This window comes from Phacochoerus africanus, chromosome 7 (genome assembly GCF_016906955.1).
Source record: "Phacochoerus africanus isolate WHEZ1 chromosome 7, ROS_Pafr_v1, whole genome shotgun sequence".
Classification (NCBI taxonomy): Eukaryota; Metazoa; Chordata; class Mammalia; order Artiodactyla; family Suidae; genus Phacochoerus; species Phacochoerus africanus.
Window position 1 is genome coordinate 22,041,403 of NC_062550.1, and position 24,901 is coordinate 22,066,303.

Here is a 24,901-nt window from a genome sequence, read left to right on the forward strand (position 1 = left end):
CCTCAGCAAGACAGCATTTGAAGGTTAAATCTGGTTCTGCTATGGGTATACAGGGTGACCTAAAGAAGGGCTTCAACTGTGAAAATGAAAAAATTTTGGTTTCTTTATATAGACTTTGGGAGGTTCTGCTAAATCAAATATTCAGATAAGATCAACAGTGCAAGACTTTTAGAGACCCAAAACTTTAAAGTGCTCATTAAAAAGAGTATGAATTTTTTGATGAGTGTTAAACTGTACTGCACTGGGAAAGAATTGCAGAGCAGTGAAGCACAGCTGTCTGATTAATCTCAATCCATTAAAAAAGCATGATAGATCTAGAATGCAACTTTGATAAAAAAAAAAAGAAAAAGGCAATTCGTACTAACATTAGGGAAAGCAACTTGGCATGTAACAAAATTCTAATTTAACTAGTAAATGCCTATTCATTAGTGTGTAAAGCCATAACAGAGGCTATATACTTAAAAAACACAGGCATACACAAAGCTTTAATTCGGTACCATAATCTGAAAGAAAATTGGACTCATATTGCTTTATGTCCAGTTATCTCTTGCTACCATCTGAAGAAACAGTGAAATAAAACTGAAACACTTACTTGATGAGATAGATATTCAGTTACTGTGCATTTCCATCTACGGAGTAGAAATATTTCAAAATAAGTATACCATGTCAATTGAAATTCACTTCATTCCCTATTCTTACTAAACACAAATGACTTATTCCTGGAGTAGATGGAATTATAATATAAAAGTCGAAGAATTTAAAATTAACATGGATTCTACTCAAGAGCATGGGAAAAGCAAAGAGTCCTCTATCTATTAGGCCTTTATGGCATATGATTTGGTGATCTCATTTTTGGGGAAATTCAAGTATCCAAAGAAAAATGTTTTAAAGGGGATCCTCTAGCCATCTAAAAATTATCTCAAACAGTAGCAAACACTGAAATCAAGGGAATCTGAATTTGGAGGCAACATTAGGAAAAGAAAGTTTGTATTAAATAAAAATGACAGGAGTTCCCTCATGGCTCCATGGGTTAAGGATCTGATCTTATCACTGCTGTGGCTCTCGTTACAGCTGTGGCGTGGGTTCGATCCCTGGCCCAGGAACTTCCACATGCTATGGGTGCAGCAAAAAAAAAGACAATATCTTGGGTGTTCCATTTGTGGGAATTTCTTTACGAGGTTGGTATGATACGAATTTAGTGCTTGCTTACTCATCATGGTCTCTGAAACCTAGGGAAGATATCTGAATGCTATTCTTATGCTGGTTATTATGACTTATTACATTCATTTTTTTTCTCTACTCATTTCCTTTCAGGCCCCTGAAATCCACTTTCTAATCCCAATTCTCCATAGATATTATGCCTTGAAAACCAGGGAGAATTTCCTCTTAGCCAAAATCAAAAGCCTTTTTATTGGTCCCCAAACTTACTATGCTATTTGGTATCAGTGGTCACCTTATCTTGAAAAAATTCTTTAAGCTTCTGTGATCTTGTACTTTCCTGTTATTAGCCAGGGTCAGGACTAGGGTGAAGTGAGTGAGGTGCTTAGGGCACAATATTTAAGGAAGCACTCACTCTCAGGGTTATGTGAGTGCAAGTGTTTGTTTGTTCAGACTGAGCATATCTTCAAATAATCAAGGCCAACTGTATTTAACAAAAGGAACAGAGTAAACGCGTTTCTCCTCTATTTCACTTACTGTTTTTCCACGGCAGAACATACGGCAGAGACTTGGGAACACGCATGCCTGAAGCCAGGTTACTCTTATGTTCCATAACTATGTTGCTTGCAGGGCTGCAAAAAGAAAGATGAATTTGACTATGCCAGCATATCTGTATTCTTCAGGCAGGCACACACGAGACAATCGAAATGTGCTTTTTGTAATTTGGGGGAAAACAACCACCTTCATTCTGAAATGTAAACACATTTCCATCAAAACATTTTTGCAATTACAATGATTACCACTTCTCTGGAAAGCTCACTGTTCTGTACAGGCATTAAGATGGGTCTAACCATTTTCATTTTCCGAAATTGAGATAAACTGCAATGCCATCTACTGTTCAGTTGTATGACAGGCTCATCAACTCAATAAACTCAAGATAGAAAATAAAACATCAAGACAACCAAACTAAAGGCAACAAATCTCACAGAACTGAGGTAAAACTAAAACTCTATCAATGGAATTCATCTTTACGTTTTTCTACCTCGGTGCTTAAGGTAAACTTTCAATAACTAACTGTACACTTACAATAGCTCCTTAACTCAGAAGCTAAGAAATAAAAATTGATAAGCATTCTGAGGGAGAAAATGAGGTCATCTAGCATCTAATTCCTTAATTTTCTAATCCAGAAATATTCTCATTTGGATCTGAAACTTGATCTTTTAAGGTTTGAAGATCAGGTAGTAATGAAAAATCTTATAGATTTGAATTAGATACAAAATCAGTGGGAAGAAGGGATGCATTTTCTTCTCTACCCAGTTGGTATTATGGACTGCCCAATTTCTACAACTTTTAGGATTACTTTTTCCTCTGATACCAGTTACCCAGAGTAAAAATGATCCACGTGACACAGGTAGAGATTTTTTTCAAAGAATTAAAATGTGTGAACCTAGTAAACAACTCAACTAAGATATAAGAATGTCTTGTGCCACTGGCTCCCTTGCTAGACTGTAAGCTAGAGTTTTTGTGTTCCTACAGTGATTAACACAAAGCATGCAACCTTTTTATGAATCAAGGAATCAATAAGGAAAAAACCCCACCAAAACTATATCTAGACTAAATTACCATCAAATAACACAATCAAGAAAATAGGTCAATGCCTGCTTTGGTGGCTTCTACTGGTAACAGAGTACTTTGATTTTGGGAGGCAGTGGTGGGAATGAGTCCATTTCATTTACCTGTTGTTGCCACAGTAGTTGGCGGTACCCCAGACAAATGTGGTGCTGGTTTGTTCCCACAAATCTGCCAAAGGAGGAAAAACATAGTTTATGGTTCTACTAGGTAAACTACCAATTCATGCTAGTTGAATCTGTGAGATGTGGAATAATAAACTTAAGTTTAGAGAAGCAAGTAAAAACTGATCAAGTACCCTGCCTAAGTGACACAGTAGCAAGAATTTAATTGAAGGATATAAACACAAGAGACATAAATAATAATAAACGTGCCTAGTAAAACCAAACACAGATGGTACAACACAATTTATGGAAAAAAACAGATGCAAAGAAGTGCTTTTTCCAATCAAGAGGAATAGGCTGTTCCACGTGTCTGCACAGAGATACAAATGTGCTTGTATGGGGCCCAATAAAAATAATAAGGCATTCTGAACCACATGGTATGTTCATAAAAAAGGAAAATCTTCCTTCTGTCTAAAGCAAATGACTTGAGATTTAGATGTTGCGAAGAAGAAGATGTAGAGGCACTTCACCTTTATCCCAGTCTTCATCGCAAGGAGGGCACTGCCATGTGCTCTCAGCCAGGGTCTCTTGTCCAAGGTTCCTGGTTTGGTTGACTGCAAGACAACAGGGATTCTGACTTAAGAAGAGGACATTATCAAGTTATTATGTTTAAAGGGGTTAGTGGCTTAAAATGTTGCAGGGTATCCTAACGTGTCTTTGTTTCTGAAAAATGGATGGGATGAAAGCTAAATAGAGAGGTCTTATCCCCTTGCTGACAGAAGACAAGAAAGAGAAGCAGAAGCAAAGATTCTGCCATATTTATAACAATAAAAGGATTTTAATTTTTAGGTGAATTATTAGTAAAATGAATCAGATTGTTCAGAAGATAAAGTAGTCTGACAAACACAACCTGACATAAAAATCTCAAGGGCAGAAAAGTACTATTCTTTTGAAGTGATAAAAGCCAAAAATCAAGGTGATAATGTAGCATCATACAAATGTGAAGGGGCTAATAACCTCTAGCATTGAAACATTTCAGCTAGTCAGTCTTACCTACATCTTGCTCAATACAGCTTTTATCATCACAGCTTGAAATATGATGACTGATTTCAGCCCGAGGAACCTGATGGCGAGCATTGAAGGGACAAGTAGCCAGTTTGTTTGCGACATCAGGATGATTCTGTGAAAAAATTAAAGGGGTCCATCAATAAACTGTGGCTTAACTATGGTAGGTAAACTTATGGTACAAAATTAAGAAGGAATTATTTATCATTCATATAGACTCATAGAGACATTTCCTCAAAATCATCAAAACCTGAGCCTCTTTGTTATGACAGCAAAGACTGACAACACAGATACTAGGGTTACAGTGTATGGAAGTAAACAGAGAATTTAGGAATGAGTATTTGAACCATATCTCCTCTTGTTTACTTCTCAGGGATGCAAGATTCAGGCTGCATAGCATGTAATGGCTGAGCTCTCTGGATGTCACTGAAAGCTGATATTCAGGATGAATAGCGACACTAAAACACACTCAGCCTGCATTGCAGTAGTGCCCCTGCTACTGCAATATAATAGTGCAGGAAAAGAGCTGTTGGAAGGGAGCTGCAGAAGAGGCAAACGCAAAGATTTTTCAGATTAACACAGGAATGCTTATTTAAAGTAATGATGCCTGAAATGAGGCTCTGAACAACTTGAACTTTATTTCAGTTATTTCACTAAGGAAAAACCCAAATGACAGAGTCTACCCTGATCAAGTTCCTTATTTTATTTTATTATTTTTTTTGTCTTTTTGCTTCTTGGGCTGCTGCTGCAGTGTATGGAGGTTCCCAGGCTAGGGGTCGAATTGGAGCTGTAGCCACTGGCCTACGCCAGAGCCACAGCAACACGGGATCTGAGCCACATCTGAGACCTACACCGCAGCTCACGGCAATGAGCAAGGCCAGGGATCAAACCCACAACCTCATGGTTCCTAGTCGGATTCGTTAACCACTGAGCCACGACAGGAACTCCCAAGTTCCTTATTTTAAAACAAAACAAGAGAACAAAATAAAGTGTTTAATATCACCCAAATCCTATGTTAAATTTACCAGTAATTAAAAAAATTTATTAGAAGCAAAAGATACATCACAAATAATACTCAAAAAAGCAGGGAGTTCCTGGTTAGTGGTTAGGACTTGGCACTTTCACTCCTGTGCCCTGGGTTCAATCCCTGGTCTAGGAACTAAATTCCACATCAAGCTATTGCACACCATGGCCAAAAAAAAAAAAAAAAAAAAAAAAGTAAAAATAATGTAAAGTAGGGAAAAGAGTGGAAAAAAATACAAGAATGGAGAAAATTGTGAGGGCAGGTATCTCCATGATTTTTTAAAGTGATATCAGACATTTCAGTGCAAAGGTATTGTGGCTGAAGATGAAGAGTATTAGAAGAAGGGCATTATGGAAAGTTCCCTTGTGGTGCAGTGGGTTAAGGATCTGTTGTTGTTGCAACTGCAGCATTGGTTGCAACTGTGTCGGGGGGTTATAACCCCTTTCCCAGGAACTTTGACATGCTGCAGGTATGGCAAAAAAAAAAAGAAAGGAAGAGGTGTTATGACCATGTCTTACATCTTTTTACCACTTGGCTCATCTCCTGACCTTAATACTTGGGACATGTTTGAAAGCCCGTGGTGGTTTTGCTGGTCCAGACTGCCCAAGGTTCAACCTTAAGGAATCCTTGCTCTAGAGATTAAAAAGAGCTGAGAAATAATCAACATTATAATCGTGTCTCCAGGATTGCAAGAGAAACATCCTTGGAAGAATGTTAATGCATACCTGAATTGCATACAGGTTTGGATTAAATACCAAAATTATTTTCCAAGCATAAATCCTGGCAGAACTTTGGCCTCTGCGTCTGCCACCTGTATTCTAACAATCCTTTCACACTGCCTCAATTAATATATCAGCTTTAAATTAGCTTACATCAGCTAAGTCTACAAAAGGGTGATCAGAGGGAAAAAACTCTTTGAGCTGTTTTTTTGCTCCCAAAGATGTTTACTGCTGAAATTTGGAGAAAAAGTTATTTTTAGGAATAACCTTTTCTTGGGCTAACCTCTAGCGGTTCAACTTATCTAAAATTTCTAAACAAAAACAATCGGAAGTAAGTGTATTACAGTACTCAATCCTTAACAGGACAATGAACACATCAAATTCACAAGGCAAGAGGGATTTCTCATTGTTACCAAAAATTAGTGTTTCCTCTGTTTTACAAAGGATGAGAAGACTCCAGAGAAGCTGTTTATGAAGGGTGCGTGGTCACTAGTTGGAGGGAAAACCGAAACAAGAAAAAATTATGTACCCAAGAAATAAATTCCTTTCTATAAATGTCAGTATTTAACCCAAAGCAATTCTGGCATTTAATTAAAACACTTACGATAAATTATTTGATATTTACAAAATTTGGCTTTTTAGGAGTTCCCGTCATGGCTCAGTGGTTAACGAATCCGACTAGGAACCATGAAGTTGCGGGTTTGATCCCTGGCCTCGCTCAGTGGGTTAAGGATCCGGTGTTGCTGTAAGCTGTGGTGTAGGTCGCAGATGTGGCTCGGATCTGGTGTGGCTGTGGCATAGGCCAGTGGCTACAGCTCCGATGGGACCCCTAGCCTGGGAACCTCCATATGTTGCGGGTGCGGCCCTAGAAAACATACACACAAAAAAAGGATCTCAAAATAAACCCCCCAAATTTGGCTTTTTAAAAGAACTCAGGAGGGCATCACAGGGCAAATTACAAAAATAATACCCTACCTTTCTGCACTTGATAAGATGATACGGAAACCTGCAGGCCCTGATCTGGTGATTTTTATCATAGGGGCATTGTATGAGCTTTTCAGGGTCCAGGGAATCGACTGAAAGAAAGAAAAACAAGGTGAGCATAAAGCTTAACAGGCCCTTGTAAAAACTTCAATATCCCTGGCACATTGGATTTTTCAACAGAATCTGTAAGAACTGAACAAGACAGTCTAATGACGACTTGGAATTTTTAAAAAAACATTTGAAGATATTTAACTCTAAGAAGATAAAATGTGTTATCATAGTCCAGCAAAGCCAGCAATCATGGGAGGTGGTCTTAGTTCATATTTGGTTGTACGTAAGTATTATTTTCATTGTTGGTTACCCTTATTATAAACTAAAAATTAAGTGGGAGGTCCTGTCGTGGCTCAGAGATTAACGAATCTGACTAGAAACCATGAGGTTGTGGGTTCAATCCCTGGCCTCGCTCAATGGGTTAAGGATCCGGCGTTGCCGTGAGCTGTGGTGTAGGTCGCAGACGAGGCTCAGATCCTGAGTTGCTGTGGCTTTGGCATAGGCCAGTGGCTACAGCTCCGACTGGACCACTAGCCTGGGAACCCCCATATGCCATGGGTGTGACCCTAGAAAAGACAAAAAAAAATTAAATTAAATGACATATTTTCCTTTTTTAAAATGCTGATTCAGAGAGAGACATTCTTATCTCCAGCTAGCTCAACCAGAGCTTCCCAGACAGTATGCTGAAGGCTGGAATGGATGGTACTGATACAGTGATATGGGGGCCCAGTGCATGTGTTCCCACTTCTTCAACCAGTCCAAAGGCAAGTTGAGGATAGTTAACCCCCTACACTAGCACCCCTATTTACTAGTATGCCATGACATGAAAAAAGTTGGTAAGCATTGCTCTGTATCAGTTACATGTTCTATAGAAGCTTGAGAAATACTCATTGATAGATTTCATTTCAGCTGTGTGCTTTAACATACGTCTATAAGTAGTTCCTGATTTTGGTTAAACTAGTTACCTCTCAAATGAAACCAATACCTTTACCAGATAGAGAGTTTTACTTTTTATATTTGCAAGATAAGGAGAAAAAAACCAGATAATTCTTTAATTTGGTGATTATCAAATTGGCCAGACAAAAATGTAGACTAATCTGCAAAAAGAGAACTTCTTTTGGGGGGGGGGGGTGCTGTGTGGAAGTTCCCAGGTTAGGGATCAAACCCAAGCCACAGCAGCACCTTGACTGCTACAGTGACAAGGCTGGAACCCCAATCCAAGGTGTCACAAGGGACTCCCCAAAAGAGAATCTCTTAAGGTTAAGATAACCGTGGATATATAGAGCTGCTGTGTGAAAGAAAGCCCCTAACCTATATCGAGCTATTTAAAAATACTCTTATGTAGTTTTCCAGTGGCATAGCAGGTTAAGGATGTGGTGGTGTCACTGTTGTGGTGCCGGTTCAATCTCTGGCCTAGAAATTTTTGCATGCCATGGGTACAGCCAAAAAAAAAGTACCCTTATAAGACTATACTTTCAGGAACCATTTCACTAGTTTTTTGTTTTGTTTTGTTTTGTTTTTGTTTTTGTTTTTTTTGCTTTTTAGGGCTGTACCCGAGGCATATGGAGGTTCCCAGGCTAGGGGTCGAATTAGATCTGTAGGCACTGGCCTACACCACAACCACAGTAATGCCAGGTCCGAGCCTTGTCTGTGACCAACACCATGCTGGATCCTTAACCAATGAGCAAGGCCAGGGATCAAATCTGTGTCCTCATGGATCTTAGATTTGTTTCTGCTGAGCCATGATGGGAACTCCCCCATTTCAATAGTCTGAACAGATAATAGAGAAGTTTTTCAATGTGTAAAACTATTCTTAGGCTTTGCAAAATGTGCAGGCTGAGCCCCAAATTTTAACAAGCCTTGTTAAAGAAGGGAAACTAAATGGTTAAGCATATCCTGAACATATCATGAGGACAAGAGGCAACCTAATAAAATGCCGTTGCCACCACTGACGGCAATAATAAAAGTGAAATAAGATAAACAATTCACATTTGATAAGAAGCTTATAAACCTGGAGACTGCTATGAAAATCAGAAGCCAGTGGGAAACTGAAACAGTTTCACTGGAAGAGTGGTAAACACGAGATAAATTGCTAACGATGATCACGATGCAAATGAGCCAGAAAGGTGACTTGAAGGACAGAATGAATAGGAACGAAAAGGCTTAGAGGACAAGTAGGCTTGTTATGCCAACCAGGCTTTTTCTGACCAGAAATCTTTTCATATTTCTGAAGCTTCAGGAAACCCAGGGAGAGTTTACAGATGAAATTCTAGTTTCCCTTCATTTAATCCATTCCATCACTAGCAAATGATAGCCCATGTCAGCAGCTGATGGACTGGATGGACATTATGATTCATACACACTTTACTGCCCATACAGTGACAATCATCAGTGTTGACAATGATAGCTTCCTTTGAAAATGCTTTACTTTTTGGTCTCTGATAACATAATGTCAGCTCTAAACTTTTTTTTTTTTTTTAAATGATGTGGTTTAACTAATCCACTGAGACTTCTTTTATTTATTTTATTATTATTATTATTATTTTTACTTTTTAGGGCCTCACCCACAGCATATGGAAGTTCCTAGGCTAGGGGTCTAATCGGAGCTTGTAGCTGCTGGCCTATGCCAGAGCCACAGCAATGCCAGATCTGAGCCGAGTCTGCAACCTACACCACAGCTCACGGCAACGCCGGATCCTTAACCCACTGTGCAAGGCCAGGGATTGAACCCACAACCTCATGGTTCCTAGTTGGATTCCCTTCTGCTGGGCCACAAAGGAACTCCTAAACTGGTTTTTTATTTTTATTTTTTCTGCTGCGCTTGTGGCATGGAGAAGCTCCCAGGCCAGGGATCACATCTTTGCCACATCAGTGACCTGAGCTACAACACTGACAATGCTGGATCCTTAACCTACTGAGCTGCCAGGCAACTCCCTAAATTGGTTTTTTAGATTAAAAAATTTTTAAATTTTTTTTTTTTATCTTTTGTCCTTTTAGGGCCAAACCCGCGGCATATGGAGGTTCCCAGGCTAGGGGTCCAATTGGAGCTGTAGCTGCTGGCCTACGCCAGAGCCATAGCAACGCCAGATCCGAGCCAAATCTGCTACCTATACCACAGCTCACGGCAATGCCAGATCCTCAACCCACTGAGCGAGGCCAGGGATCAAACTCGAAACCTCATGGTTCCTAGTCAGATTCATTTCTGCCGCACCACTACAGGAACTCAATTTCATTTTTGATTAAAAATATTTTTAATTAAAAATTTTTAATGGAAAGGAGTTCCCTCTTGCCTCAGCAGCTTAAGGATCCAGAGTGGTCACTGCTGTGGTGAGGGTTTGATCCCTCACCTGGGAACTTCTGCATGCTGCGGGTGAGGTCTCCCCAAATTTTTAATGGTAATAACATATATATAAACACAAAATTTACTATCTTAACCATTTTAAATTGTCTAGTTCAGCCAAGACATGGACTCAACCCAGATGTCCACTGATAGATGACTGGATTAGGAAGATGTGGTCTATGTCCGCAATGGAATACTATTCAGCCATAGAAAAGAACAAAATAATACCATTTGCAGCAACATGGATGGAACCAGAGACTCTCGTCCTGAGTGAAGTAAGTCAGAAAGACAAATACCATATAATATCACATATTTGGAATATAATATATGTCACAAAGGAACCTTTCCACAGAAAAGAAAATCATGGACTTGGAGGACAGACTTGTGGTTGCCAAGGAGGAAGGGGAGGTGGGAGAGACTGGGAGCTTGGGGTAAATAGATGCAGAATGTTGTCTTCGGGATTTATTAGCAATGGGATCCTGCTGTGTAGCACTGGGAACTCTGTCTAGTCACTTATGATGGAACATGTAATGTGAGAAAAAAGAATGTATACATGTAAGTGTAACTGGGTCACCATGTTGTATAGTAGAAAGAAAAATATAAATAAATGATAAAAAAAAATAAAGTGTCTAGTTCAGTGGTGTTAAGTATATTCATACCATTGTGCAACCAATCTCCAGAACTTTTTTTTTTTCTTTTTTGGCCACCCTGTGGCATGTGGAGTTCCAGGGCCAGGGATCAGATCCAAGGCACAGTTATGACTTATGCTGTAGCTGCGGCAATGCAGGATCCTTAACTCACTGTGCTGGGCTAGGGATTGGACCTGTGTCCCAGTGCTCCTACAGATGCTGTTGATCCCACTGCTCCACAGTAGGAACTCCAATCTCCAGAACTTTTCATCTTTTGAAAGTGAAACTCTATACCCATTAAACGACTCCCATTTGCTCCTCCCTGCAACTCCTGGAAACCACTATTCTTTTAATTTCTATGAGTTTAGAATGACTATTCTAGAGACTTCATATAAGTAAAATCTTACAGCATTTGTCTTTTTGTGACTGATTTATTTCACTTACCATAACGTCCTCAAAGTGTATACAAAGTGTAGCATGTGAAAAGACTTCCTGTACCTATTTTGCTATCTGCTTTTTATTTTTTTGTCTTTTTAGGGTCACACCCGAGGCATAGGGAGGTTCCCAGGCTAGGGGTCTAATTGGAGCGGTAGATGCCGGCCTATGCCAGAGCCACAGCAACGCCAGATCTGAGCCACATCTGCGACCTACACCGCAGCTCACGGTAACGCCAGATCCTTAACCCACTGAGCAAGGCCAGGGATTGAACCAGCAACCTCACAGTTCCTAGTCGGATTTGTTCCCCTGTACCACGACAGGAACTCTGCTATTTGCTTTTTGTTTTAAATTAAAAAAACCTTGGAGTTCTCATCGTGGCTTAGTGGATTAAGGACCTGACGTTGTCTCTGTGAGAATGTGGGTTTGATCCTTTGCTTCACTCAGTGGGCTAAGGATCTGGCATTGCTGTAAGCTGCAGCAGAGGCTGCAGATGCAGCTCAGATTTGGCTGTAGTGTAGGCCTCAGCTGCAGCTCTGATGGGACCCCTGGCCCAGGAACTTCCATATGCTGCAGGTTTGGCCATAAAAAGAAAAAAAAAAATTTTTTAAACTTTTTTTTAGCCATACCTGCAGCATGCAGAAGTTCCCTGGTCAGGAATCAAACCTGAGCCATAGCAGCAACCAGAGCCATAGCAATGACACTGCTGGATCCTTAACCCATTGAGCCACAAGGGAACTCCAATATGCTTTTTTTAAAAAAACTTAATATATCTTAGAACTCCTTCTATGTCAGTACTTAAGAAATATTGTATTGTTTGAGTTCCCATTTTGGCTCGGCGGCTAATGAACCCACTAGCATCCATGAGGACTTGGGTTCAATCCCTGGCCTTGCTCAGTGGGTTAAGGATCCGGTGTTGCCATGAGCTGTGGTGTAGGCCGAAGAAGTGGCTTGGACCTTGAGTTGCTGTAGCTGTGATGTAGGCCCTCGGCTACAGCTCCGATTCAACTCCTAGCTTGGGAACCTCCATATGCCGCCAGTGTGGCCCTAAAAAGATGGAAAAAAAAAAAGAAATAATGTATTGTTGCATATGGATATACCATAGATCCTTAATCAGTTCCCTCACTGATAGAGATTTAGGTTGTTTCCAGGATTTTTTTAGATTGCTGTGACTAGCAATCTAATATATACTTCTTTGTGCCTTGTATACCTCTTGGACAGATACCTAAGAGTGCTACAATGAAGTATATATGCATTTAAAGTTGTAATAAATACTATCAAACTGCTAGCAAAAATTTTGAATGGCTTTCTGGGAATATAGCTTAATTTGGAAAATAAAGTAGGCCCTATGGACAGCTTCCTCCAAAAGCATAGATTCAGATATTCCTCATATGTGGGTGGGGCCCAGAACCCATGGTGAGAAACAGAGGAAACTTCATGGAAACAAGGAACTAAATCTGACAAGAGTATTATCAGCTAAGAGGTACCGCTCAAAGACAGAAGCTGGAGATCTTCAGTAGTCTATCAGATTAAGGTTAGAGTTTTGGATCAATTTGGGAAAAAGATCAAGTGTATTCTAAAGCAATGTTTCCCTAACATGATTCTTGGTGTTAAATCACTTGGGGACTGTGTTAAAATGCAGGTTCTGATTCAGCAGGTTTGAGATGAAGCCTGACACTGTGCATTTCTAATATACTCCCAGGAGATATTTTTCTTTTTCAAATCTTAAAACAATGAAGTTTTTTAAGAAAGACAAAAGCAGAAAGAAATGCTACAGACTTAAAGGAGTTGATTCTTCACAAGCTAACTTATTTATTAAATTTATTTAATTACAAAACAAAAATTTTAAGTATACAGCAGAATTCACCTTTTCCTTCTTTTTTAAACAAAAATCTATTATCACTATGTAAAAATGTTTGCGCCATGTAGCAATAATTAAAAGAATCAGGTGATATTTTTCTAAGAAAATATCACCACTGAAGAAAGTAAAGAATGAGAGATAAACAGGAGATGCTTTCTAATTTAATAGTGTGTAGAGTAAGCTTCCAAGAATAAATAAAATGTAACTCTCTCATGGAAATTTCAGATTTTAATTAACATATTTTAAGAAAAATTAAGGCGGTGAAGGAGGGAACCCTAAAGAAGATCAAGGAGAATCAGCCTTCTAGATCCATTATTCTCAAATACTCAGATTAGCGTCATCACCTGGGAACATGTTAGAAAAGCAAGTTCTTGCATCCCAGCCCTTCTGAATCAGAAATGCTGAGAGTGGGGTCCAGCAACCTGTGTTTTAATAAGCCCCCAGGTGATTCTGCTGCATGCTAAAGCTTAAGAACCTCTGATGTAGATAATTAATAAAGACCATTTCCAGGTAGTTTCTTTTTTTCCCTTTTTACGGCCACATCTGCTGCATATGGAAGTTCCCGGGCTAGGGGTCAAATGGGAGCAGCAGCTGCAGGCCTATGCCACAGCCTTAACCACTGAGCAAGGTCAGAGATCGAACCCACATCCTCACAGAGATAATATCGGATTCTTACCCCTCTGAGACACAATGGGAACTCCTCTTGTAGTTTCTATATGTTGGTGATAAAGATTCTGTTGAATTCTTCCTTAAAAGTAGAATGGGGTTAAAATATCCTTTACTTAGAACTTCCTAATTATAGAGATTCTGAACAAGACAGCAAAGTAGGAAACAAAGTAGGCTTATTGACAAGTTTCATCCACTCAGATGTTCCTCAAACTTGGTTGGGGTCTAGAAACCATAGTGCCTGTGGTATTCAGTAGGGCACTACATATAAACAACATATAAGACTGGTTCTGGGAATTCTCGTCGTGGCTCAGCAGTTAGCAAACCCTACTAGCATCCATGAGGATGCAGGTTTGATCCCTGGCCTCGCTCAGTGGGTTAAGGATCCTGCATTGCTGTGGCATAGAGCAGTGGCCACAGCTCCAATTAGACCCCTAGCCTGGGAACCTCCATATGCTGCAGGTACGGCCTTAAAAAGACAAAAAAACAAAACAAAACACAGACTGCTTCTGTCCCCAACTGTGTAATCTTGGGGCAAATAAAGTCCTAGTTTCTCATTTGTAAAATTTGAGCATTAAATGAAATAATTTTTCAGGTCTCTCTTGATTTTACATTTGCATGATTCTAGGTCTCCTGGCTCCCTTTTAATTTGTTGGGCCATCTAAGATTCCTGGATCACTTGAGAAGAATCCTCCCTAGGATTTCTTTAATTCTTTTTTTTTTTTTTTTTTTAAACAAGTGGCCGCACCTGCAGCATATGGAAGTTCCCAGGCCAGGGGTCGAGCCACAGCCCCTGTAGAAGCAACGCCGAGTAGTTATGTTGTGAGCTACATGGGAAGTCTGGTCTGGATTTCTTTAATTCTAAAAACTCAGTGTAAATCAATATTATGTATGCCATATTACCCCTCAAAATAGGAAAAAACCAAGGGTTAACAGGAGAAACTGAAGTCGTGAGGAATGAAAACGCTTCATTTAATATAGCTTAACACAGGTGTCCCAACTGTAGCTTTCAGAAAGCCTGATGACTTTTAAGATTGATTTTTTTTTAAATCCAAAGTTTTATTCATTATTACTATTTTTTTGGTCACTCCCCAGCATGTGGAAGTTCCCAGGCCAGGGATCGAACCCAAGCCACAGCAGTGTCGATGCAGAATCCTTAACCACTAGGCCACCAGAGAATTCCTCATATTTCTTTAAATTTCAAGTGTCTTGTTTCAAATTTGGGCACTTCTCTACATTACTAAAATACAGTCTCAGAGTTCCCATCTTGCACAGTGGAAATGAATCTGACTAGGAACCATGAGGTTTTGAGTTCAATCCGTGGCTGCCTTCAGTGGGCTAAGGATCCGGCATTGCCGTGAGCTGTGGTGTAGGTCACAGACACGGCTCGGATCTGGCGTTGCTGTGGCTGTGGCTGTGGTATAGGCCGGCAGCTGTAGCTCCGATTTGACCCCTAGCCTGGGAACCTCCATATACCTTGGGTGTGGCCCTAAAAATGAAAAAAAAAAAAAAAATACAGTCTCTAGGGAGACCTTTTCTTTGCAGCAGTTTAGCGAGAAATGTGAATATTTCCCAATAGAATAAAGCCTTATCAGACACAAAACTAAGTGTAAATAATTTAACTTATTTTCTAAAAGCAACAGGAGATACATACTGTAAGTTTCTTCCATGTTGGAAACGAAGGAGCCAAATCCAAGTGCTGGAGGGGTGGAGGGGAAAAAAAAAAAGCAATAGTTCAGAGAATCAGAAATGAAAGGTAGCAAAAGTAGCTCTAAGAAGTGGAGTCAATCTAGAATTGAAGTTACCCAAGTTCAATTTATATCGAACACGCTTAGAGCACCTCCCTACCCCTCCCCCAGCTTCTCCTCTTTAAGGCATTCTTTGCTACTTTGAACCATTTTAAAATCATTGCCTAATTCACACTCTTGGAATAAATTCTAGGTCTCACCAACAGTTAAGAAAAACCAAATATGACTACTAAAACTGTATTCAGGTGATAAGAAGTCTATTCTAAGTGCCCTTACAAACACTGTTTGTCACTGTTTATTGTCTATTAGGGTTTGGTACTATTTAACATTAGAGAGGCCAAGTCAAACCCACAAGAATACTGTTATTTAAACTTCAGGATAAACAAAGGAATAGGGTACTATTTTAAAGCTCCCCTTTCAAGTCCTTAAAAATACAGGATGGGCAAGGTTGCCAATCTTGCTTGCCCTCCGGGACCTGAAAACCCTGGAAGCCTCTATCAGACTACACACTCAATTCATCCAATATGCCCAGAGACATTCTAGTTTAGTATTTCTATGATTTTTTTTTGTCTTTTTGCCTTTTTCTAGGGCTCCTTCCCGAAGCACATGGAGGTTCCTAGGCTAGTGGTCTAATCAGAGCTGTAGACGCCGGCCTTCGCCAAAGTCACAGCAACCACGGGATCCAAGCCGCATTTGCAACCTACACCACAGGTCAGGGCAACGCCGGATCCTTAACCCACTGAGCAAGGCCAGGGATCGAACCTGCAACCTCACGGTTACTGGTCGGATTAGTATCCACTGAGCCGCCACGGGAACTCCTGACTTTTCTTAAATAAGATTAGGAGGGAGTTCCCGTGGTGGCGCAGTGGTTAAAGAATCCGACTAGGAACCATGAGGCTGCAGGTTCGGTCCCTGCCCTTGCTCAGTGGGTTAACGATCCAGCGTTGCTGTGAGCTGTGGTGTAGGTTGCAGACGCGGCTCGGATCCCACGTTGCTGTGGCTCTGGCGTAGGCCAGTGGCTACAGCTCCGATTGGACCCCTAGCCTGGGAACCTCCATATGCCGTGGGAGCGGCCCAAGAAATGGCCAAAAAAAAAAAAAAAAAAAAAAAACGATCAGGAGTGCCACACTCTTTCCAGTTTGCTTCACCTCCCCCTTCCCCCCCATCTCCTATGCTAAAATGGATAGAAACTTGGTTATTTAAATCTTTCCAGCTAATACTTATTTCTTCTACGCATTGAGGCAAAACTTCTGAATGCTAGGACTTAAGAACTGTCCATTTTTGGAGTTCCCATTGGGGTGCAGCAGAAACGAATCTGACTAGTATCCATGAGGATGTGGGTTCCATCCCTGGCCTCGCTAGTGGGTTGGGTATCTGGGCTTTGCCGTGAGCTGTGGTGTAGGTCGCAGATTCGGCTCAGATGCTGTGTTGTTGTGGCTGTGGTATAGGCTGGTAGCTGTAGCTCTGATTCGATCCCTAGCCTGGGAATCTCCATATGCTGTGAGTACGACCCTAAAAAGCAAAAAACAACCCCCCCCCAAAAAAAACTATTTTATGCGTAACACAGTCATAAAAGAACAAGTCTGTAACAGAAATGTGAAAAATTAAAAGAAAAAAAATTTTTAAGTTTGAATCCTCTTCTGAGATCCCCTTATTGAGCACTGTGATGAAATAATCACTATGGGAAAAAACTAAATTTAGGTAAAACCATCCCCATAGGAAACTTCTGAAAAGTGGCTAGATTTACAGCTCTTGTCTCCAGAGGCAGCTCTCCTTTGCCATCTCATATAATTCCACACCCTTCCCCCCCATTCTATGACATAAGCAGCCTTGGAACCTATGATAGGAAATACAAGTGATCAGCTGGAACTCTAGTTTAGTAATTTGCTGCAGCTCCCACCTGTAAATGCCCATCATTGGGGGAAACTGCCATAAAAGTTTTTTCATGTCTGGATTAAGAAATTCTGACTTTCTTTTTGACACGTTTTACTTATACATACTTTACATTTTTTCAATAAAAATAAAAGAATTGGAAAGAAGAACCAAGTACTATGTCCTCTGATTTTAAGACATTTAAAGGCATCATCAGTGCCAGCTTCAACACCTTAGAGGAAGCCACCCTATCCTTGGGGGGCAAAAAGACTAAATTACAAGCAGATGAAAGGCACTGGAATCCACAGTCTCATCAGTCACTCAGCCCTGTCCATTTAAGTATCTTCCGTATCAAACTGTTAAGAAGCGCTTCTTCACACTTTCCCTAGTACCAGGCTACGGAGAAACGGACAAATTACGGTTGGTCCAGCTTGGGGGCTGGTTGTGTGTAGAAACTGGTTAAAATCGTAACAGAGCTGGGGTCTCACTAACACCGTCTTTTCTTCCTTAAAACAATCAGAGTTGATTTAAATCATGGAACTAAACAGGAGAGGGTGGGGAAGGTGGTTCAAAGAACGGAGACAAAGGAGGCGGGGAGGCCTTCGAGGGGACGAAGCAGCCGCGGCACCACCAGTTGCCAAAACTCACGAGGCTGAAAGCTCTGGCTGGAAAAGAGAAGATACTAGACGTGACGGTGTCCCAGCCCACTAAGGGGGAGTTGTTTGAACGCCCCAAGCCAGGGCCTGGGTACCTTTCCTACCTCGGCGGAGACACGCAGTCCCTACAGTCGCCTTCTCCCGACACCCGCGCCCCAGCAACGCTCACTTCCGGCCCCTGACGTTAGGGGGTGGGGCTCCCACTTCCTGTGACGGAGGTGGCGTGGGGGAGGGGCTGGGCTGCGCCCGAGCGAGGCCCGTGGGCCTCCTCGGCCCTCCCGCCTCAGGCACCCCTCACCCCTCAGGCCTGTGCTTTGCTGGCTCCCTGACGTAACGACCCTGCCCGTGGCCTTGTGTGGATGGAGCTCACCCTGCCTCCCCCAGCCTTGCGGCGGCCATCTTAGAAAAGACAATGGGCGCTTAGAAATGGGCGTTCGAGTCGGGGATGGGACTCCTTAGAGGTCGGTGGATACCGGTGAGAAAGAAGCTTGTTTGTGGAAGGTGTCCAGGTAGTAAGATAATGTAGATTTTTGAGGGTAGGGAAGAGGAAAATTGGAAAGGAGAGAAGCAGACGGAACAGGCCCCCCCCAACCCAATAACTAATCACCCAGAATAGGAATCTAGTTGTTTTTGTCTAGCACACGTTTTAGACTCTCAAAAGTCAATAATAGTTTGAGACTGCTTGGTAGGATGGATGCCCTAGTCAGATTAAAGGGAGTTTTATTTATTTTTTTGTCTTTTTGCTATTTCTTGGGCCACTCCCCCGGCATATGGAGGTTCCCAGGCTAGGGGTCCAATCGGAGCTGTAGCCACCGGCCTACACCAGAGCCACAGCAACGCGGGATCCTTGCATTGTCTGCGACCTACACCACAGCTCACGGCAACGCCGGACCCTTAACCCACTGAGCAAGGGCAGGGACCGAACCTGCAACCTCATGGTTCCTAGTCGGATTCGTTAACCACTGTGCCACGACGGGAACTCCTAAAGGGAGTTTTAGAGTTGAGGCGAGAACTCAGGTAAAGAGGGCTAGAAAATTATAATTTGATAGGGGAAAACCAAACATATTGTGAACCTTTGTTTTGGAAACTGTGATACCAAAAAAAAAAAAAAAAAAGGAAGCAGTAGTTCTTGTCTCCAAGGTGCTAGGAAAACAGGCCCCAAGGTGGATAAAAGGTTAAATGGCAGTGTAACAGATGCTAGAAAAGTGGCTGAGACTGTAAATTATATTAGGAAATCAGTGGGGCCCACAGTGACCTGAGGAGGGCTTTATGGAGAAAAGGGACTTGTGACCTTTGGAGATTTAAACAGGAAAAAGGAAGGGGTTGACACTATAGGTAGATCTTGCATTTTTCGAAACCAAGAAGTAAAAGATATTACAAATTTTTGTATTGCCCAAGGTAGGAGGAGGCATTCTGGGATTAGTCTGGTGCTGAAATATTGGGGGTTTTAGAACATTTCAGTGGTTTATAGAGCCTAAACATGATTTTGGAGAACTTACCCTGATAGCAAGAACTAAATGTGGCTTTAGCGAAAAAGATCATGAGACATTTTATTTTTACATGAATGATGTGTAAGCATTGCTATCAGTCCTCGCCCCCCCAACTTGCAACATGAGGAAGTTCTCCAGCTGGAGCTCAAACCCACGCCATTGCAGTAACCAGAGTCATTGCAGTGATAATGCCAGATCCTTAACCCCTGAGCCACAAGGGAACTCCTGTTTTTTTTTTTTTTTTTTTTAAATAATCATCCCTGAGGCTGAAGAGAGTGTGTTTCACAGCCTTTGGTTCATATTAAGATCCTGAAAGAAACATGATGGAAATAGGGCCCAAGCCATTCTTGTTTGGAGGCTACTGTTATCTTTGTTTTTTTTTGTTTTTTTTTTGTTTTTTTTTTGTCTTTTTATGGCATGTGGAGGTTCTCAGGCTAGGGGTCCAATCGGATCTATAGTCGCTGGCCTACACCACAGCCACAGCAACGTGAGATACAAGCTGCGTCTGTAACCTACACCACAGCTTATGGCAACGCTAGATCCTTAAACCACTGAGTGAGGCTAGGGTTTGAACCTGTGTCCTCATGGATGCTAGTCAGGTTCTTAACTGCTGAGCCACTGGGAACTCCTGATTCTTAATCTTATCTGAACTTTAGAATCATCTGAAGGGTTTTAAGACACACTAGGCCATGTTCTGGTCCCAGATCAATTAATCAGAAAGGGCTGGGCATAATTATTTTTTAAAAGCTACCCAGATGATTCTAATGCTCAGTCAGGGTTTTGAACCACTGACCTAGGCACTGTTTTGAATTTACAAAAGCTCTTCTTTCACCTGCATGGCCTAGATGATTCCTTGAAGGAGGAGCAAGCTGTTAAAGTGCCTTTCGAAAGATGATTGCTAAGAATGAAAGCTTCATTGTAAGCTTAGCACAAAGCTTTTTAGAAAAAGCTGCTGTTTTGGCAAACCAGTTTCAGATTGTTAGGAATATCTTAAAAGTAATGTTTATGAAATCCTAAACCTCTGGATTTATTGCAGCATCATTCATGTAGAATTAGTGGGGCCGTGTGATCTGAATCAAAAGTGATTTTTCAGGCTTTAAATTGCAGTAATCTGGTGGAAATTTATGGTGACCCATCCATTCTTTTCATTCAGATACCTGCAGATTGAAATTTGTGGGAAAGAAAGAGCTAAGAGCTTGAGAAGACAGGCAGTGGGTGCCAAACCAGAATCCAAAGTCAGGCTTCAGTGCATTCAGTAATGGCTTGTCAGGGTGACAGCGTTCTCAGCTGATAAAACTGTTCCATTTAGCACCAGTGAATGAGCCCACCAACTTTCAGACAAACAAACAAAAATACCAAACCTGTCTTTCAGTGGTGGCGATTTTAAAATAAAAATGCACCACACATTTATTCTTTCTATCCTTAAATGCTTTGTTGGTTCTTTTCCGACCCAGAAAGTTCCTGTTGTATCTGAGAGTCCTGCTGAGCTTTCTTTCAGACTGCTTTTCCAGCCAGGTTGAATATTTTTGAAAAAGAGAAAAAAAAAATTAAAAATAAAGAGAGACACTAAGGCACTTACACAGGGTCATTCTAAGAGCTAGCTGGGATTAATACCCTAAACTGATTTTGATGCTTGCTGGTTCTGCCTGTGGATATGATTGCATTTATCCCTAAATCATAGATTATATTTTTAGAGTTAACAGTTATTAGTTAAAAATAAAGATTCTGGAGTTCTTTTGTGACACAGTGGGTTAAGGATCTTGACACAGGGGATTCGGTGTTGTTACTGCAGCGGCTTGTGTTGTTGCTGTGGTGCAGTTTCAGTCCCTGGCTGGAAATTTTGGGGCATAGCCAAAAAGAAAAATAAAACCCAAAAAACTCTGAACTAATGAGACATCTATATGCTAGTGACTGAAAAGAAAAATCTTTGTGAGAAGATGAGTTTTATCAGCTTTTAGGATTGACGGAATCCCCATAGTCCTATCAGATTGTTTAGAGATTTTCAGTATTTCAGAAAGCCCAATAAAAGTTAAACTTTTGCCCATCAAAAAACTAAAACATCAAATTTCTCTGTTTCTGGCTTGAATTTTACCAACTAAATCCTGGTTCTCTCATCTAATTATTATTTCTGATTGGTAGGCAAGTGTATAATTTTTTTTTTTTGTCTTTTTGCCTTTTCTAGGGCCGAACCCATGGCATGTGGAGGTTCCCAGGCTAGGGGTCTAATCAAAGCTACAGCTGCCGGCCTACACCACAGCCACAACAACTCGGGATCTGAGTCGAGTCTGCAACCTATACCACAGCTCATGGCAACGCTGGATCCTGAACCCAATGAGCGAGGCCAGGGATCGAACCCCAACCTCATGATTCCTAGTCGGATTCGTTAACCTTTGAGCCATGACGGGAACTCCCTAAGCATACAATTTAAAATTAGAAGAGTATTCAGTAAGTGCTGTTGCAAAATATTTCAAGAAGAGATTTATGGGGGAACATAATAGTTGTTCTTATTGGTGGGATAGTTTGGGAAGTACTACTTTAAAGAAGCATGAAAAGTTGGAGCTGGTTACAACTTTTTAGGCAAAATAGCAAGGAGAGGTGTTGCCACTGGTGAGCCACTGAAAATAAATTTGTGTTTGAAAAAGAGTCACCGATGGGAGTTTACCAAGAACTGCCAGCATCCCACTCTAGAAATACAGGATGATACAAGATAAATGAAAAAACCAGTAGTGACTAAAAAAAATTTCAGTCATTAAATTCATTTTGTGTCCTAAATATATAAATATTATACATCTCTGTAATCCACATTGCCTGTAATAGTTGTCAGTGTACCTGAGCAATCTGTTTTCTGTGTTTTTCTTTGATTTCTAGGTAGTTCCTTTTCCCAGGACTCAGCAGTAAATAGCCTCTCACACCCATTCTGGTGCTGGCATCTAAGATGTAAATTGTAAGTCAAAGTTTGCAAACCTTTGGTAAAGCTTCATGAAGAGATCAGTAAGGAAATGGAAATTTCTTCTTTTTTTTTAGGGCTGCACCCGAGGCATATAGAAGTTCCCAGGCGGGGTGTTGAACTGGAGCAGTAGCTGCCAGTAGCCACAGCAACTCCGGATCCGAGCTGCATCTGTGACCTACACCAGAGCTCATGGCAACGCCGGATCCTTAACCCACTGAGCGAGGCCAGGGATGGAACCCACAACCTCATGGTTACTGGTCGGATTAGTTTCTGCTGAGCCACCATGGGAACTCCAGGAAACTTTTTGGAAAAGTTGTTGGAACGAAAAAAGATGGAGGGGCAGAATTATCCTAAAGAAATTTTATCTACTAAAAATTGTGTAAAGGGCTTTTACACAACAGTTCTAAAATTTCAATACTTCTCTTCCTCTGATGTTATTTATTTTAAGGAATGTCAGATGTTTAAACCCAAGAGTCATTTTCTTTTTGAAGTATTCACCTAATAATCTCTGCCTGGGATTAAGTTCTTATGTTTGCTTGTAACCCCCTTTCCTCCCAGCACTTAAACTGTGTCATGCCAGTTCTCAAAGTGTGGTCTCCAGACCAGCAGCATCAGCATTACTTGGGAACTGGAGAAAATGCAAATTCTTGGGCCTTGCTCCAGACCTACTAAGTCAGAATCTCAGGGGTGGGATGCCCTACAGTCTGTGTTTTAATAAGCCTTCCAGGTGATTTTGATACTCACTAAAATTTGAGAACTGTTGCCTTATACTCTAGTTGTTAACACTTTTCCTTCATCATGGACCGTGGTTCTTAACATGGTGCTGCAAACTTAGTAGATACTTGATTATTTGACTTGAGAGCACAGGTATACTTTGTCAGGTCAACTGTAAGACATCATCTGTCGTGTAAGAGAATACGTGAGAAGAAGAGATTAAAATATGTGAGGTTTTTTTCTTGTTTTATATCACAGCTGCTTGGAAAGCCTGAACAAAAAGGCCCATAAAGTATGGACCAACAAAAGGATAAAGATGTGGAATCAATGAGATGTGTTTTGGTATGTATCTAGGATATGAGTAATGGGCCTCAGCAGTTTTTTCGCTGCAGTTAATGCTGTGAATGTAAGGGTAGAAACCCCAAAACCCGATTTCAGGGGAGAAACTTTATAGCTGGAAAGTCTTACTACTGTTACATAAATTAAAACGCTGTGATGGGACTTTTTGGTGAAGATGAGTGAACCTGGTTACCAAGGTTTTTGAAAGGTTGATTTATTCAATATAAATATTTAGCCCAGAGTTCTGAATTTCTTTTTACTGCACCGTGTGTATTGATTCTGCATATTCAGCTACTTTGATTTTGTGTGGGGACAGGACTAGTATATAGTCAGATCATGTCTTTCCTAAAGCATATTGTGATTTAATAGTAATAAACCAGAATGAAAGGAGGTTAAATGGAGACATAAGCCCCCTGTTATGGGAGCTTGGAGGAATAGTTAGGACTTTGGGGAATCGAGGCAAACTTTGAGGCAATTCTTTTCTTTTTTTCTTTTTTTGTCTTTTTAGGTGCGGCAAATGGTGGTTCCTAGGCTAGGGGTCTAATAGGAGCTACAACTGCTGGCCACAGTCACAGCAACGCAGGATCCTTAACCCACTGAGTGAGGCGAGGGATCGAACCTGAAACCTCATGGTTCCCAGTCGTATTCATTTCCGACATGCCACGATGGGAACTCCGAGGCAATTATTTTCAAATTTTGCTTTTTTTTTTTTTTTAATGGGTGCACCTGCGGCATCTGGAAGTTCCCAGGTTAGGGGTAAATTGGAGCTGCAGCTGCTGGCCTACGCCACAGCCACAGCAACACCAGATCTGAGCCTCATCTGTGAGCTACACCACCAGCTGTGGCAACGTCAAATCCTTAACCCACTGAGTGAGGCCAGGGGTGGTACCTACATCCTCATGGGCACAATGTCAGGTTCTTAACCTGCTGAGCCACAAGAAACTCCTCAAACTTTGCTTTTGTAAAAAGTATTTTTCCATAAGTTTATTTGATCTTTTTGAAGCTATGACTGAATGTTAGAAGCCAAAAAAGTGATATTTTAGCTTCTATTGTGTCTTCTCCCAAGGGGCTCCAAACCTCTTACAGCAAGATTTGAAGAGTTCTGGCAACTTTTAAGTGACACAACTGCCTAATAAGTAATAATTTATCCCTTTAGACTAGGGTGACTGACTTGGTTTGCCTGGTTACTACCCCAGGATAATTACTGTTCCCCCTTTCAAGCTCAAGAATATCTTGGTTTGGAGGGAAAATTATGTGGTCCCCCAGTTAAGACTGCATGGTCTTTTAGGGGAAAATTCTGTATACCTGAAATATGATGAAGGAAGATATCTTTATCTTTGGGGGCCATTTTTTTTCTCTTGGAAACCTTTTGTTTTTATATAGTCTGATGTTAATATACCAATGTGTAATTTAAAAAATTCAAAATATGTGTCAGGACTTAGACGAGAGATAAAAGTAATTCTTGTT

The 24,901-nt window shown here is 41.0% G+C and overlaps 1 protein-coding gene across 1 annotated transcript; it reads right to left on the bottom strand.

The window, feature by feature from the left end:
- Window positions 1–592: 592 nt before the first annotated feature.
- GTSF1 (gametocyte specific factor 1) lies at window positions 593–18,106 on the bottom strand. The gene is made up of 8 exons (XM_047788447.1): window positions 18,046–18,106; window positions 15,320–15,364; window positions 6,675–6,775; window positions 3,945–4,071; window positions 3,422–3,505; window positions 2,895–2,958; window positions 1,696–1,790; window positions 593–629 (listed from the first exon to the last, which is right to left on the bottom strand). The coding sequence occupies exons 2-8, from the start codon at window positions 15,333–15,335 to the stop codon at window positions 613–615; spliced, it is 504 nt and encodes a 167-aa protein (XP_047644403.1). The 5' UTR covers window positions 15,336–15,364; window positions 18,046–18,106; the 3' UTR covers window positions 593–612.
- Between the last annotated feature and the right edge of the window lie 6,795 nt (window positions 18,107–24,901).